General features: G+C 50.1%; 1 protein-coding gene and 2 non-coding genes across 4 annotated transcripts; all 3 read right to left on the reverse strand.

The window, feature by feature from the left end:
• Positions 1-741: 741 nt before the first annotated feature.
• Positions 742-16,488, reverse strand: Pabpc4 (poly(A) binding protein cytoplasmic 4). Of its 2 annotated transcripts, XM_032898640.1 has the most exons (15): positions 15,383-16,488; positions 12,081-12,274; positions 10,101-10,216; positions 8,847-8,986; positions 8,431-8,525; positions 7,534-7,671; positions 6,588-6,683; positions 5,144-5,416; positions 4,809-4,896; positions 4,565-4,684; positions 3,836-3,963; positions 2,138-2,231; positions 1,922-2,052; positions 1,590-1,649; positions 742-1,037 (listed from the first exon to the last, which is right to left on the reverse strand). In XM_032898640.1, exons 1-15 carry the CDS (start codon positions 15,573-15,575, stop codon positions 1,020-1,022), a joined length of 1,884 nt encoding a protein of 627 aa, XP_032754531.1. In that variant the 5' UTR covers positions 15,576-16,488; the 3' UTR covers positions 742-1,019. The 2 variants fall into 2 exon arrangements, with proteins under 2 accessions (XP_032754531.1, XP_032754522.1); XM_032898631.1 differs by lacking the exons at positions 742-1,037; positions 1,590-1,649; positions 1,922-2,052; positions 2,138-2,231 and adding an exon at positions 4,059-4,145 and having other exon boundaries at positions 3,761-3,963.
• On the reverse strand, positions 6,257-6,389 carry LOC116890481. The gene has a single exon (XR_004386669.1). It is a non-coding gene; the product is annotated as a small nucleolar RNA SNORA55 (small nucleolar RNA).
• On the reverse strand, positions 7,940-8,071 carry LOC116890482. Its single transcript, XR_004386670.1, has one exon. It is a non-coding gene; the product is annotated as a small nucleolar RNA SNORA55 (small nucleolar RNA).
• Positions 16,489-17,473: the final 985 nt, after the last annotated feature.

The following is a 17,473-nucleotide window of genomic DNA, read 5'->3' on the forward strand; positions in this document are numbered from 1 at the left end:
CCAGCTCCTACAGCCTTTGGACCCATGAGTACCCACATACACTTGGAAAGGCCTCCAGTTTGGGCTTTTGGACCAGTTACTTAAAGAGGACTCTTAAGGGAACCTACCCATAGCCTGGAGGCAGGCTTGGCTGTTAAGACAGAAGGCAGCTGACCGTGGCCAGCACTAGATTCTGATTATCAGAGGACTTCTGAGCATTTTCCCAGAGCTGAAGCCTTGTTGCACTTGCTGACGTGAGCAGGTAACTGCAGGAGACAAACTTTACTCCAGGAAGAGAGTGGAGGCTTTGACTAGTAGAACCCTAGGGTTTGCAGCAATCCCGCGGGGCCTAGACTTTGCTTGTTTGAGCATTCTACATTCAAGTATACTGTCATGGTGTGCAGAGCATTCTGATGGCTCAGTTCAGGCTCATTTTTTAGCCTAGTCTTAATGTATAATAAAACAGCTCAGGCTTGGGCTGAGCTGGCTTCAAACTCACTGGGTCTCACTGTCCTGTAGCTCCTGCTGACTCAGCTAGGACCATAGGTGTCAGCCATGAGCCCAGGGCCTGGCACATGCCAGGCGAGCTCCACCCCAGTGACACATTAACTTACTGCATGCTTGCTAACCCAATCCTCCTAAAAAGAAGGAAAAAGTAAATTCATTTAATACTAACAGCAGTTCTAGCAAAGAAGCCCAAGATATAGATAGAATGAAACTGATTGGCAACACATAAAAAAAAAAAAAAAAAAAAAGCCAGACTTGGAGATTTTATTTCCTTTATTGAGAAACTTAAGTCTTGGGTACATCAAAACCAATTTCTGGGAGAGGGGAAAAAAACAGAACTCATAATAGAAAAAAAAGTTATCATCTGGGCCACAACAGAACCCAGAGAATATATTCTTATAATTGAAAAATTCTAGGTGCTTCATAATTGACCTTTGATACAAAATGACCTGTTGAATTTGTAACTTGGTTCTTGAAGGAGGTCCACAGACAAACTAGGAAGTCTTCAGACCTCAGCTGAATGCCGTGAGGGGTTATTTGGCTTTTGACTCCTGAAAGAGAGCAGCACCAACACAAATAAGCAGCCCGCTAGAAGAGCCAACGTCTGCTCCATCAGCACCAGCTGCCCCCATCCCGCCCTGACCTCAACTGTCCATCACCTCTCAGGTACCCGTCCTCCAACAAGACCAATACCAATACCCCTCTGCACACTGCTCTCCCAGCTTAGCAGGACAATCTCACCCACCTCGGGCCAAGCTAGCAAGGTATAAGATATGCATAGATGCAGGTAGGTCCTATGATGTGACTGCCACTATATGTCAGGCCAGGAGATTATTCATTTCTATGTGGTGGCCAAGGCACGTGATCAGGCGCTTCTAGGTTGCTCAGACTGAGCAACTGGGTACTAGGGCTCTGCCTCCCCCATGTGGGCAGCTGGGATTACAGACACTGTCATGGACGTAGCCCCCCAGCATCTTGAAGGCTGAGTGAATCATCCTGGGGCATAGGCTAAGTAAGGCCCTATGTGAAACACCAGAGAGGCAGAAAATGTCAACTGTCAACATACTTCTTGTTTAAGAGGTAGCAGCAGCAACAGTGCCCACCTTCTGGGCAGCTTCTTTCTTGGCATGATGAGCCTGCAGGACTGCCACAGCTTCATCCACCTGTGGAAGACGCCCAGATGTTCAGAGACTGTGAGGGGAGCCACCCCAGGTGCTCAGTGACCCACTTGTCTCTCCTGGCACACAGACGTGGTGAATGAGTAGAGGATCCCCTGGGCAGGCTCCTCCTGGTGCTATCTCTTCAACAACTTTAGCAGTAGCTCAAATCAGACACGAGCATTCACGGGGGCCACAGACCTTTCTCTCTGGACGGCCCCCAAGCTCATTCCCCGAAGCTAAACCGTGATGTCACAGGGTCTTGAAAGGCAGCTCACCTTGGAACGGAGGGACTCGGGGGACTCCAGCATGTGGAGCAGCTCAGAGTTGTCGATTTCTAGCAGCATCCCTGTAATTTTTCCAGCCAGGTTTGAATGCATTGTTTGAATAAGTGGGAACAAACGCTCCCCTGCGGGGAGAAGAGTTGCCATCATAAAAGTGTCCAATCCCAGTGAGCACCAACTGACTGACATCTTCCCAAGCATGGAACTTACCCAGCATCTGCTTCTGCTCCTGGGGAGGCGCTGCAGCCAGCATGGAGGCAGTCAGGGGCTCTTGACCCTGGACATGGACTGCAGGCTGAGGGGCCTGTGAACCAGGAGAGGCAGTGGGTTAGCACTAAGGAAGACTATGTGAAAAGGAGCGGAGGTGGCAGTCCTGTGCTCAAAGACAAAGCTGGCTAGCTGTGCACTGTAAGCTACTGGAAGGGGAAGTCAAGGTGCTGACCAGCAAACCTGCCTCACAACACAAGGCCCTGCCGTCAAAACCAGGCCCCCGGAGACATAATTTGTGATTTTCATGTTAGTCTTGGCTGGCCTTGATCCCCTTGCTGCCAAGGGCTGGGATTACAAGCACGTGCGTATTTCACATATGTATGCACTTCTCTTCAATGCCTCCCTTAACGTTATTGTCAGTACATACGGAGGCAGGAGCCAAAGAGTGAGAATCAAAACATCCCTAAACATACTTCATTATCCCCGGTACAGGATGTTTGGGTTTTCTGTGTACCCTTCTCCGAGCCCAGGCTGGCCTTGAACTCAGTAGGTGCTGACCTTTACCTCCTAATCCTTTTGTCTCTACTGACCCAGCACCCGGATTCTGGGATATGCTAATAATATCCTGGCCTAAATTCAACCGGACTGGGGCTTGGTCTAGGTATTTTTAATATATTAGCAATTATTTGAGGATCATTAATATATGCAACAGTGTTGCTAGAACCATAAAAAGGTGTTACAGGTGAATTAGCACCAAGTTACAAGAAACCCCCACTGGAGAGAATGAGAAGGAAGACTTAACTATATTAAGAATAATTCAAAGCAGCTTCTACTCCTGAAGTTGTCTGGGCAGGTGAGGCCCAGTCATAGCAAACTGCCACCAAGCTCTGAAACTGGCTATGCTTCAGGTCACAGCTTAGGCACCTTAACCTCTGAACATTCTGGGAAGCTTTCTGTTGGGTGTTGTGTATATTTGACTATGTAGGGGAGGTCAACGCGGGGGCCTGGTTCCTCAGGCACCACCACCACTAACCTTTCTTAAGGAAGTCATCTCCCTCCCTGGTCTGGAATCTGCCCAGTAGGCCAGGCCAGGTTCGCCTCAGGGATTCCTGTTTAGATTTCTCACCCTGTCCAGCCTTTTCTGTGTTATGTGTGTGTATGGGGCATGTGCACAGACGTAGGCCAGAGGACTGTCAGGTGTCTTCTCTAACACTCCATTTTCTTCTCTAAGACTCGGTCTCTTGTGGAACCTAGAATTCACTACTCTGGCTCTCCTGGCCAGTCTGCAAATCCAAGGACCTGTCGTCTGTCTCTGGCCCCACATTGCCAACTCTTACATGTGTGCTTGGGACCTGAACTCAGGTCTCCATGCCTACACAGCACACTGCCCACTTCCCCACCCCTTTTCATATGGGTTCAGGGGATCCAAGTCTGAGCTTGAGCCTTTAACGGGCTGCCCGCTGAGCCGTCAGTCCCTAGCCTGAAGAGAAGGCTAGAGGTTACCAACTGCCTGTAAAACAGCCAAGGATCAATTAGGTCACCGGATGTGAAGGTAACCCAGAGGCAAGAGCTGAGCGTGCACAGGTGTCATCATAAGAACCTGTTAACACTTAAGAGGAATCAAAAAACATGGCATCTTTAAAACAGAGCAGAAATAGGACAAATCCCTTCGCAGTTCACAGCTCTGTTGTGCCTCACCTGCAGCGGCTGAATGGCAGGGTGAGGGCTGCGGACATTGGAGGCATACTTGTATGGAGCCACAGCCCTGGGAGCAGCAGCAGCAACTGTAGCGCGAGGTGCAAGGTTTGGCACAGCCGTAGGGACGCCTTGTGGAGAGAACAAGTGTAATTAAAGCGCATCAGCCTGGGCAAAGGCCCGTCAAAATCCCAGCTTTCCCCCTTCTGTGTGCACCCAATACCACCTCCAGACTGGCAGCTGTCAGTCAGCCCTTGCTGGGCGGCACCAGCCCCACCAAAGTCCATAGCCAAGCGGTCCGGGCACTCAGACCCTACAACAGACCAGCAAATGCACATCAGTGTTGACAGCAGATGCCCAACTGGCCACGTCCATGGAAGAACTCCAGCACATGACCACACATGTCCCTCACAGGGCCATAGGACACCACAGACGTCTGCACATTTAGAATGAGAGTCCTCGCCCCTCCACCCTCAACAGCGTGGTGCCTGTATATCCATCCAGACAGAGTACTTCTGGGTGACCGTTCACAGGACACCCGCTGAGCAGTGTTCAGAGTGACCAACACACCAGGACCCACAGCCACTGCTCCTGAAGGCAGAAGCGACTACCTAAGCACACAGCTAAGGATGCAGGAAAAACGAGACCCAGACTGACCAAGCCAGGGCAGAGCAGAGCCAGTCATCTGGACCCCCCCTCCCCGGCCATGCTCCTACAGGCCAGTTTGCTCACCGACTCTCTGAGCGGTAGTAGGAAGGCCACGAGAGGCCGGAGCATTACCAGTTGGAGCCAGATGCCGAAGAGCTGGACGAGGCCCAGATTGCCGCAGGGCACTTGGCATTCCTTGGAAGCCTGGTGAAGAGACAAGGGCACTCAGCACGGACCGGCCAGGACGGACCAGGTGCTGGGCTGCAGAAGCCGGGGACTACTGGACAGGCATAGGCTGAGGAGCAAGGCTCCGCTTCCTGCTACCTACCTTGAGGTCTCCCGCCTTGCTGCCAGCGTGGATTAGGCCTCATTTGCGCTAATTGATTAGGCGTGTAATATGGAGGTCTTCCCTGGGCCTGTAGGGGGGAAAGAACCCAAGTCTTAAGACCCTGGACACTGGGTCAATTATTTGGGTGATTAACCTAGTACTCTATCTACTCAAAACTGGAAGGACTGGTCAATGGACAGTTATTCCACCTCATTGGCGGTGTAATATAAATGACCACAGGTTATTAGTTAATCCATCTCTCTTACTTCAACACTAGCCCCCAAACACCCCTCCCTCATTGGTTGTATTTTGCTGCGATTGCCTAGCAGACCTACCTGCGGCACTGCCGGCACAAAGTAGCCACCAGCTGCAGGCTGGAACTGATTTAAGATGGCGTTGGCAGGGAGCGCTCTCATTCCCGCCACACGCTGCATATACTGGTTAGTCAGGTGAGCCTTCCGCTCCTCCTTCCTCTGGGCCAGGGCGACGTACAGAGGCTTGGAGCCCACAATGCGTCCGTTCATCTCCGTGACCGCTTTGGTTGCCTCTTCAGGAGAGGAGAAACAGACAAAGCCAAACCCTTTGCTTCTCCCGTCTTCTAGCATCACCTATGGAAAGAGACTGGATGTCACTGGGAGGCAGCAAAACAGTCTAATCAGTCTTACTAGCCCTGAGCCCTGGTTCCCACACTCAGTAACTAACTCTGAATACATCACAGTCTCTGCAGAGCCAGCCTCTAACATCTTTCCCTTTACTGCTTTCCTGTGCCTTGTGTGTTGGCCTCTTTAATCCTCCAAGGTCAGTGTGTTACTAGGTCAACAGTCTACCCATGGAACAGTGCCCTGTCATCTGCCTGGTCTTTAAAGGTATATGGCTTTGCAGAGGCATACACCAACAGGGCCAGTTAAGTGGGTGACACCAAGAGGAATCAGGAAGTTTGTCAGGGCTTGTCCACCCCCCATCACAAACCTTCTCCAGATACCTGAAGCAAGGAGGGTTCTTTTGCCAGCACCCCAAAAGGTTTAAATAAAACACCCCACAGCAAGCAGGGCATAGTGGCACACACCATCTTGCCAGCCATCCAGGAGGCAAGCAGATCTGAGTTTTTGGGCCAGCCTGGTTTACATAGTGAGTTCTAATCACCCAGGACTACATAGCAAGACCCTGTATGAAAATACAACCAATGAAAAACCCATACCAATACCAACACCTTACACAGAAGGCCAAACCCTACCTGGCCACCCAACCCTTTTCACTACTTAAAGGCCTTGTGGTAGCTGCTGGGTGCTCCACCAAGCAGTAAGCAGTGTCAGGCCACTACCTCGACCAGTGTCACTCCCCAAGGGCTAAGGTCCCGCTGCAGACCATGCCCGCATCATCTCGGCTGTCCAGCCAAACTTTCCTGTCAAAGGCCCACTAAACCTTTAAAACCTTGTTCTCAAGGGGGGAAGTGTGGCAGAGTTGTAGGGACAGGCCCCAGGACAGATGGAAACGACCCGTCTGGATTTCCTCTGCTCTACTATAGCACTGCCTGTCCCCAGACCAGCACCAAGCAAGCAGGCCTGGGAAAGATTTGAGTGCTGTGGGGAACAGAAGGAACTGGGCCAGACTCCAAGCCCCAGTGCAAGTAGACAACACATACATCACAAACCTCCAGATATCTGAAGCAAGGAGGAACATGCTACAACATTGTACTCTGGACCACCAACACAATTAACTAACGCCACTGACCCAACGACAGAAAACTGTTTCCAAACCCATGCTAGCACACGTTATTACCTTTGCACTGGTGATTGATCCAAAGGGTGAGAACTCTTTCCTTAACTTCTCATCGTCAATGGTGTCATCCAAGTTCTTAATGTAGAGATTCACTCCCTGGAGAGGGGATTACTGTTAAATACATCTCTATACAGTTACTTCCCAACACACTTGGGGGCCTGTCAAGTTACAACTCTGGCCTGTAGTCAGGCAGTGGTTGGTGTATGCCTTTAATCCCAGCACTTGGGAGGCAGAGACAGGTGGATCTCTGTGAGTTTGAGGCCAGCCTGATCTACAGAGTGAGTTCCGGGCCAGATAGAGCTACACAACAAACCCAAAAACCATCCTACCAACCAAAAACAATTCTTGCCCGTGACCCTTCTTGTACTCAGGAGGCCAAGGCAAGGGACTATTGTTTGAGGCCAGCCTAGGCTACAGAGCAAGACCCTACCTTAAAAAACAAAACCTGAGGCTCCAGAGTTGGGGCTCTAACCCGTTTTGAGGAAGGAGGGTTGCTAGAGATCTAGGTCAGCCTAAGGCAGGGATTTCCCCCAGGCTACCCCAAGTTAAATAGTAAACTGTCTCAAATCAGGACAAACGCCCCCACCCCTGCAGGACTCTGACATTAGCCCACGGTGATAGCCCATGGTGAGAAACTCCTGCCCTAAAGCCATGTATACAGACACATTCCTTTCCCATACGCGCTCTGGCCAACCACTCGTCCTACAGGGCTCTTTCAGCTGCTACGCCTAAAGGGGCATCTTAGGGAAATGAACCCACACAGCCAAGAGCAGTGCGTGGACACTTTCAGAACAGAGGCCCGAATCACCAGCCCCACCCGGCAATGCTTTGGCAGGTGCCAGCCTTTAAACCTGACTTTGCAGAGGAATAAGTGCCCCTTCCCACAGAAGTCTACAGCACCACTGGGACACCACACCCACACCCTGGAGAAGGCAGCCCGCCTCACCTGGTAACGACTAATCCTCTCCTGCTTCAGCTGCTCGAATTTCCGTTTTAACTCCGCCTGACGTTCTACTTTTTTCTGAGCACGGCCTACAAATATGGATTTCCCACTCATTTCTTTTCCATTCATTTCTTCCACAGCCTGAGAGAGAAGATTTACGTCTTTAATTGAAGACACATGTGACACAGAGACTTGGCCATCTTCTGTAGCAGAGCCCAGCACACCAAGGAAACGCTTCTCGCTGGACTGTTTGGACACTGAAGTCTGCTACACTATAACCCCACACTCAGGAGGGAAGTGGAGTTAGTATCTAAACAAGTTACTGGTCATTACTGATCCAGACATATATTTTTTTCCCTTAATTCCCACCCCTAGCTTCAGCATCTTCAAAAACACCTTCATTCTCAAGGAGTGTGGCAGAGTTGTAGAGACAGGCCCCAGGACAGATGGAAACGACCCGTCTGGATTTCCTCTGCTCTACTATTGCACTGCCTGTCCCCAGACCGGCACCAAGCAGCATGCCTGGGAAAGATTTGAGTGCAGAGGGTGTAAAGGGAGTGTGTACAGTGGTGGGGAGTGGTGGTCTCTAAACACGGTATCTGTATAAAAATTAGGCAAGGGCTGGTGAGTCTTGACTGATGATCTGATAAACGCTCAACTTTTCAGGTCCCTCTGTAGGTTAAGGGTCCAGCACATTGCCCTACCTAAAGGATTCAGTTTCCCTACCCAAGAATGGGAACAACCACCTGCCCCAATCTTCCATCAGTATCTGGACTGACAGTTAACAGATCATTAACTGGATGCTGGGCAGAGCTGCACACCCACCGAGCCCCCTCTAGCTACTCTACTTTGCACTAGGTACCGCCCACAGTTTCTTCTCGACCCTCACAGCGCTCTTACCTTATTGGCATCCTCGTGTTTCTCATAGCTCACAAAGCCAAAGCCTTTGGACTTCCCAGTGGAGTCTCTCATCACCTTGACACTTAAGGTCTTACCTATCACCAAAGGACAGAACAGTTAGTGACGTCTGCCACAGGTCACGAGGACTTCTAGCTCCTAACTCAGCTGGAACAAATCTCCAGATGAGCCCAGATGGGTCTGAGACAGAAAGAGGTACCAAATCTGGTCTAAAAACCCACCAAGCTTCTGGGATAACCTTACAAAGGAAAAAGCTGAGATGAAGCCAAGAGAAAAAGGCCTGGACTTTATGTTCACCCTCCACCCCCTGAGGTTAGTGTCCTTGCCGAAGGGAAAACAGATTAGGTCTGGTGTGGTCAGTACAAGAGTGGGCATGTGGGCTCCAGGCCTCAACTTACCAAACTGGCTGAATAGCTCCCTCAGATTCTCATCATCCACCTCTTCTCCAAAGTTTTTGATATAAACATTGGTGAATTCCTTGGCCTTGGCTCCAAGCTCGGCTTCCCGCTCTTTGCGAGACTTGAATCTGCCCACGAACCTACAAAGAAACCACGAAGAACGGTGATCACGCAGAAGGAACGAAACGCGGTTTTCCAGGAATGCAGATTAAAGGCCGGCAGGAGAGGTTAACACACACAAGGACCCCATCCACCACGAGAACAAGCTCAGACGCCCCAAGTCCCCAGCAGAAAAAGAAAGACAGGGGCTGTCTGGCAGGGACCAGCCCCAGGGCTCCCGGTTCAGACCAGGGCCTCTCCTACCACATCACACTGCCTTCGTGAAGAAACCTGAAGACCATGTTTTTAAAACGTTCATTTCTGTGCATCTATGTAAATGCATAGAAAACGTCTGGAAGGATATAAACCAAACTGTTAACAGTGGTTAAGTCCAGCAGCGGGACGGCCGCAATCAGGTGACCTTTGCTTATCATTCGGTAACCTTGACAGTAAAATATGTCCACACACCCGACACAGACATACACGAAGCCCTGCCTATTCCACACCCCAAAGGACAGAAATGATTGTTGCTTGTAATAGCCAAAATGCAATAGTACAAAATGCAAAAAAAAAAAAAAAAAAAAAATACCCATGGCTGTCCCCAACCCCACAGTAATGACAAGATGTCATAATCGTGTCTGAAAAGGGATGAGCTTTTTTTCACGGTCTGCCAATTAAACAACGGATAGTGAAATGTCACAGCTCGGAGGAAAGACTAGAGGGCAATTTGGTGCCAAAAACTAGCAAGAGCCCCACGGGCAGGAATGAGTCGAAGGAAAGCTGAGGTTATAACTAACATCCAGCTCCTGGTCAGCCCAGGGCCTCTCCACTCTGCCGCTGGCCAAGACCCCTGCTCAGAGTGGGCTCAGAGCTGTCTTCTAGCCAGCCCCACTTGCCGATGCTCACAAAACCCAGATGAATGCCTTAAGGGAGAGGCAGCAGGCAGGCCATGGCTCGGCAGGGAGCCGACTGTGGCAAGTCAAAAGGGCTGCCATGGCTCGGGCAGGGAGACTCACCAGCCCTGGAGTGGAGAGGTAGGAGCAGGCCACACTTGGGCCGAGAGAACCAGTAGCCGCCTTGTGTGTGCCAGTTAATACCGAGGTGGGGCCATGGCTGGCTCATGCGATGGCTGTCGCTCCAGACTGGGACACTCACACTTTGCGGTCATTGAGGAGCATGCCATTCATCTTCTCGATGGCCTTGTCGGCAGCCTCTTGGGTCTCGAAGTGGACAAAGGCATAACCCTTAGAGCCATTCTCATCACAAACCACCTGTTGAAGAAGAGGCAGGTCACCTGGGTGCCACTGGCCAGATGTACGGGGGAACGGACCTCACAGGACCCAGCAAACCAAGTACCCTGCTTTCCAAGGGCTGCCATGATTAGTCTATTTCTGGCCCACATTGTGTCTCTGTGCTAGCAAGGTGAGCCTCAGGGGGTTTTTTGGATACAGGTTCCCTCCAGACTGACATTTCTGCCTTTGCAACACTGGTATCATGCATTCATGGGTGGATGGTCCCCTGCCCAGTTTTTAACAAGGATTCTAGGAAATGTAACTCAGATCCTTTCCCGTGCAGCAAACACGTTACCAAATGAATTTCCTGCCTAGCCCAGGAAATTTCCTTTTTCCCCCCAAGTACTCCTTTATTTAAAAAATAATACCAGCACTTGGGATGGGGAACCTTGATCATCTTCACGGTCACTCACCCACACAACATGCCATCTGAGGCCAGCCCAGTAAGATGATGCTCAAAGTGTGCATGGGGGTGGGCGGGGGTTTAAGGGAAAGAAGGTCCAATGAGTAAAAGTCTTTGTCTCCAAGCCTACAGCCCAAGCTCATTCCCTGGGATCCACAGGCAACACCCAGATACAACTTGTTCATAGATAAAAACTTAATGAAAGAGGGGGCAGGACTGGAGGCTAGCTCAGTATTCGAGCACTGCAAAGGGTTCAATCACAGCATAGAAAACAGGGAAAAACCAAATCTAGGAAAGATCAGGTACAAACCAAGGTGCTCAGAAAAGTGCTTTCCAAGTGCACAAAAGGATTAAGTCAAGTCCTGAGTGTGTCAGCAGCCACCGTGTGAAGGTTAGAGTTAACCAATGCCTCTAAGATGGCTGAGTAGTTCCCAGAAACAAGGGGCTGCTGACCCCAATCCCAAATGGAAACTGTTCAAGCTTTCAACAGTTGGTAACATAAAAGCACACAAAACACCTTACAAGTAAGTAAGTAGCTGGAGTTCATCTGGCAGACTGCTTGCCTGGAACGTAAGCCCCAGGCTCACCCTGTACCATACAAGGCAGCAGCACACAGCTGTAATCTTAGCGAACACCAGAAGTTCAGCTATCCTTGGCTATATGCCATACAGAGCTCTAAGTCACCTGGCCCGGTGTCATACTCTAATCCCAGCACTCGGGAGGCAGAGGCAGGCCACCTGTGAGTTATTATAGGTTAGCCACATCTACAGAGATGGTTCTAGACAACCAAGGCTACACAAAGAAACCCTGTCTCGAAAACCCAAAACAAAAAACCTGTGGCTGAGATTCCCCACATGCTCTTCTGTGATAATTCCATTTCCAGAGTGGGATCCAGCTTAGTGGGTGAGTTAACTGCTACTCGGGAGACTAGGGGCAGCCATAAGTTCAAGGCCACACTAGGCACCTTGGTGAGAGTAGAGAGGGCTGTGGGTAAAGCTCACTAGACCCCAGGGGCTTTACATAGCAATGGGGGAAGGGGTCGTATAAACAACCCTAATGAAATACACTGGGTCACACACACAAAGATAGCAGTGGGTTAGTCGAGAATTAGGATGGGGTTATGGGGAGTAGGCTAAGAATTGGGGAATGACATGATCAAGATACATATGTGTGAAATGCCATAATGAAACCACAGGTCACCAAAATGCTAACACTAAAACCAAGCCAAAACACCCCCAGTGGTAGGAAAGTTATCACACCCAATTGTCACGAATTCTAAGGTACCCTCCCTTTGATGCTATCCCCAGGCTGGCCTTGAACTCCCTAGATAGCTCCTATCAGCAGCCTTGAGAACAAACCACACCCAGTCATAGCATTTATCTTGTTTTCAAGATGGAGCAGTTACTCCCATTCGGCCAACAGTCCTTGGTGGACGCTTACCTTACAGGACAGGATGTTTCCGAAGGCAGAGAAAGTGTCATACAGTGCCTTGTTGTCTATAGACTTGTCCAGGTTCTTGATGAAGACATTTCCCACACCAGACTTCCTCAAAGAGGGGTCCCTCTGAGACCACATGATCCGGATTGGCTTCCCCTTAATCACATCAAAGTTCATGGTGTCCAAGGCTCTCTCAGCTGTCAAGGAGGAACACTCATTCATTAAGAATGCCAGTCAACTAAGAGGACTTGTTGCCATGCCAGAAAGATCTCTGAAGTATCAAGATGGCCTCAGGGAACCAAGGCTCTCATCATGGACTAAGCTCATGTTCCTAGTTAATGCATCGAAAACTAGACCCCATCCATTTTTTTTTAAATCCTTACTGTTACTTTCCAGACAGGGTCTCTATATAGCCCCAACTGTCCTAGAACCTATATTTAGACCAGGTTGGCCTTGAACTCAAGAGCTGTCTGCTACTGCCTGGAGTTCTGGGATTAAAGGCATGTGCCACCACGCCTTGTCTATTTTTATACTGAAAACCAAACAAAACTTAAAGTAGGATAAACTGCCACACCTTTATCCGAGGGCTCAGGCCTGTGACCCAGAGGTGCCTAGGTGTTTCAAAGGTTTAATTGGAAATCTTTGGAATCCTAAGAATTTAGCTACTCTTTCCTTCTAGCTGGTTGGGTCGTTCCTTGACTGCCCAAGGAAGCCCACCAGGCACCTGAGACTTGGAAGGAGGACCAAAAGTCCTGATGCCACAATGCTACACTTTGCTGGTGGCAACAAGGATGTGACCAGTGACCTCACTGAAGCAGTGTCATGACCTAAGCAAACACCCTCTATGAGAAGATTAAAACAGGGTCTAAGGTAGAGTGCAGTGACAAGCCTAAACCCACAGTACAGAAGGATTACAAAGTTAGGTCAGCCTGGTTGAGGTGACTGTCAGTCAAATTAGACAGCTGGGCATGGGGTTCTTAATCCCAGTGGCACTGTGGTACAAACTTCCCAACCTGAAGAAAGCTCCTTATTAAGCAGGAACATGAAAACTTAATTAGCTTCAGGAAGTCCCTGAAACTGATCAGGTTCACTAGGGCCAACCCTACAATAAAAGCTGATAGCCCCCTCAGAGGGAAGGAAGCTGGGTTGCCAAGACACTCAGGAGAAAAACTGTAAAAACTGTTAAGGACCAGACCAGCTTCCTGGAAAAAGCAGGAAGGAGCCAAGCGGCCTGGAAGAGATCTAGACAACTGAGGCACCTGGAAAGGTCACTCTCCAATCTGTTGTGGCCTGCAGCTGTGCACTGTGCTCCAGGTTCCCAGCTTTCTGTAAGCAACCCCTCACCCATACTCCTCCAAGTAACCCTGATAAAACTCATAAAGTTGGACTTTGTGGTATTTGTATTTTTGGTCTGTCATGGGCTCCCATGTGCGGTGAGTAGGCAAACACCACAAGTTCAGTCATCCCTGGCTATGTGCTGTACAGAATTCTAAGTCTCCTGGCATGGTATCATACTTCAGTCCCAGCACTTACTTGGGAGGCGGAGGCTGGCCATCTGTGAATTATAGGCTAGCCACACCGGCAGAGACGGTTCTAGGACAACCAAGGCTACATAAAGAAATCCTGTCTTGAAGACTTGCATTTCCCCAGGAAAGTTCCGTCATAGGACAAGTCTAGGGAGGTGGATCTCTGTGTTCAAGGCCAGCCTGGTCTACTTCACATAGTGAGCTCCAAGGCAGCCAGGACTACATAGAGACCTTGTCTCAAAAACAAAACCTCTCACCCTACCACACGTACTTCGGAGGGACGACAAAGCCTAGCATATGTTTTGTATCAAGGTCAGTTGCTCAATGTGCTGAGACCCTGCGTTTAATCCCTAGCACTGCCAAGAGAAAAGAGAAAAAGCTCCCTAAAACTGCTCAGCAAACTCAACTGTCCAATCAGCCAAGAGGATTTACACCCAACCTTTCCCATGGCATGTGTGGGAGACGGATGGCAGGACAGATCAGGGAGGGTCAGGTAGGAACTTGCCTTTAAGTGACTGCAGGAGATAGTTTACAAACTCAAACTATTCCATCATATTAGCAGGAAAGGAGCCCACCCCAACATAATTCTCCTGATCTATTTCAGACACTGTCAGAGTCAGCTTAGCTTGACAAACCAGGCTGAACTTATTTATAGCAGGGAGAAGTCTTACAGAGGTATGTGTTGGCAGACACACTGACCAATGGCCTCTGTTATTTCTAAGAGATGACTTTTGTTCAGAAGTCAAGAAAGCAGGCGACAGTTAAGGGACTCCATTACAACCCCCTTATATCCTGGGGACAAACAGGACTAGGCTCCAAGTGCTTTGATCAATATAGTAGAAATTACCTAGCATCTCAACTAGACCACCTCTCTGGTCTCAGCTGCAACTTGGGCAAGGAAGCTTCTGTCTCACTGAGAGTGGGGCCAGACAGGGGTAGGGACTAAAGATCATTTGCTACAGAATGGCTGTGTCCCAGCCCTACCCCAGTTTCTACAGCTGGTTCCTTTTAATCTGGAGTCATGTGCAGCCCCTGATTGGGATGGCAAGAGACTCCCTGGTACCCCAACTTGATGAGTTCTTTTTCCTTTAAGAGGCTTTTGACAAGCACAGGTGAGATGGACAATTGCCCAGTACTGTTTCAAGTGACACCTTCCTAGACTTCCTGGGTACCATTCTCTACATCTCTAGAGCTTCATGCAGCTGAGCAAGTCACCAAAACTGCATAGCAACCCCTTACACCAAAGGGATAGGAGGTGGGGGGTCTGGTAGAAACAGCTGGCAACACTAGGTACTCCCCTCTCAAGACCACAGCAGGAAACCGCTCACCTTGCTTCCCACTACCCTAAAGCCATCTCAAATCAACGTTCAGTCTAGGTTAGGGCCAGCAGTCTTGAAACCTATACTTTTGAGGGTGTTGTTTCAATCCATTGAGGAGTGCCAATTCATGCCAGGGTCTACAACAGATCCACTTCTACTTGAAGTGGGCTATATACACTAGAATAGCCAAGTCCCGATTTCCAATCTCCTTGGGCTCCAACCCCTGCTCTACCCCACCCCCACCCAGTAGCCCAAGGTCATCAGGTTAGCAAGTGGTGGAAGACTGAAGCCGGGGTCATGACCACATGCCTGGCTCAACCTCTACCTCTTGCTTCCATCCAGGTTTCTCTGGCTACATGCTATTTAGTATGTTCCCCAGCCCTGGCAGTTTGGCCTCCGCCTACAGTACTCCCAAGGTCCCCAGGAATCTCCCGAATGTGTGCACACCGCTCCTACTCACCGTCAGCTGGCTGCTGGAAGTTGACGTAGGCATAACCCAGAGAGCGGCGGGTGATCATATCGCGGCAGACCCGGATGGACAGCACAGGCCCCGCAGGGCTGAACTTTTCATACAGCATGGCTTCGGTGACATCGGAGTGCAGATCGCCCACGTATAAGGAGGCCATGGGGTAGCTGCTGGCCGCAGCGTTCATCTCCCCACCCCCTACTACCCCGAGCCCCGCCAGGACTTCTTGCAGGGCCTACTGCAGGACAAAAGGGGCTCCGAAGAGCTGTGGCACGCGCCGCAGCGCACAGGTGGCACCAGCGACGCTGGGAGAGGCTGGAGCAGGGAGGCTCCGAGGCGGGACCGGAGTGCGGGACGACTTACACCGGACCGCAAAAGCCCCAAGACAAAAGGCTCTCAAAAACAATATGGCCCTCTCCTGGAGTTTGTACTCTCCAGCTGTCCTGGCTTGGAGCTTAAAAGATAAAAATTGAAGTAGGGAATCCCCTTGCAGAGGGGGCAAAAATTTTTTCTAGAGACAGCCAGATGCTGCGCTCACAGCGGCCTTGGGGACACGCGTTTTGCGATAAATATAGGCCCCGGGCTCCCGGCGGTTTACAATTACAGCGGCCCGGGAAGGGGGAAACCAAATCTTTGCGGGTGCCGGCGAAGGGCAGCGTGGACACGTGGTGCGGCCAGCCGGGGCGCGGGGCTGCCACGCGGCGCGGAGGCGTGCGGGGGCGGGCCGGGCCTGGGGGACGGCTCACCACAGGACGGACAGACAGACGCCGACGGACAGGCAGGCCGGAAGCTGTGAAAGTCACTTCCCCGCGGGCTCCCAGCACAAGTCGCTGTCTCGTTCTTTTTCTTCTTTTCCTTCCTTTTTCTTTTTTTTCTCTTCTTTTCTTCTTTTCTTTTTTTTAAGGTTTTTTGAGGCTTTTTTAAATTTTTTTTAAGCTTTTTCTCTTTTTTGCTTTAGGCTTGCTGAGCCCAAACGCAGCACTAGCGACTGCGACCCGGGGCGGAGAGAGGCGGCTGAAGCAGCCACCGCTCCATTTATACCCTCCCGCCCCGGGCGCTGCTGGTCGAAGGGCGCCTCGCGACCTGGGCGCAGTCGTGCCCGCCCACTCTGCCCGGGGGCCCAAGGCGGGGCAGCCACGCGAGAGTGACCTGGAGCGGCCGAAAGGTGTCACAGCGACCCCTTGCGTTTGGAGGACCGGCCGTTCGCACCTGTATGATTCTTTTTTCCACGATGTATGGATTGAGCCATGTCCTCCCCAACACCCACACACAGGTATAATGTTTAAAACATCCATGAAATGCCTACATCTACACAAAGCGATGCTAAATTACAGCTAACAGGTGACCCAATACATGGTGAGCTGAATACGCAAGACATACGGAAGTTTTAAGAACATATAACCTTGAGGTTGGATTGTGGAGGTCATTAGAAATGGTGGTAGTATCTTAGGTGATAAGACTTTTCTGGAAAGATGAACAAATCTTAGCAAAGCTTTGATAAAAACAAAACTCGGCCGTCCCCTCCGGTTTTGTTCTGGTGGCACTCCTACAACTTAGTTCGTGCTTTGCAGGCAAAAGGAGGAAGAGGAAAAGAAAGGTGGGTTCTTGTCTAAGGGAGCTCCATCTAGAGATGTCCCTAGAGGACATCTCATGGTAACTCATGGCAAAACACAAAGACACTGCATTGGTGCGTGTGTGTATGCTTGTGAAACAATGTTTTTGTCACTATGTAAGCTAGTTAAGAGAGTTTAGGCTTAGATAATGGAGGGTAATCTTTGACTTTTCACCCAAATGAAGGCTTCGCTGATCATTTGAAAGTCATGTTATTTCACGGGACTAAATATGTGGAGTTGTAGCAGCAGTTCCCTCGCCTACTGGATGAAGTAAAAAACTGAGGAAATATATGTATTTATCTATCAATTCGTTCCAATAAATGGCTAACCAGAGCTTTTCCTGAGCAGATGCCATGGTTACCAGGGTATACAAGAGTCCATCCCTACCTCGCAGAGTAGTTTTTCTGGTGACTATATTAGATAAAGAAGCCTTGCTAGGTATAGTGACTTACACCTTTAATCTCAGCACTCG

This window comes from Rattus rattus, chromosome 1, assembly GCF_011064425.1.
Source record: "Rattus rattus isolate New Zealand chromosome 1, Rrattus_CSIRO_v1, whole genome shotgun sequence".
Classification (NCBI taxonomy): domain Eukaryota; kingdom Metazoa; phylum Chordata; class Mammalia; order Rodentia; family Muridae; genus Rattus; species Rattus rattus.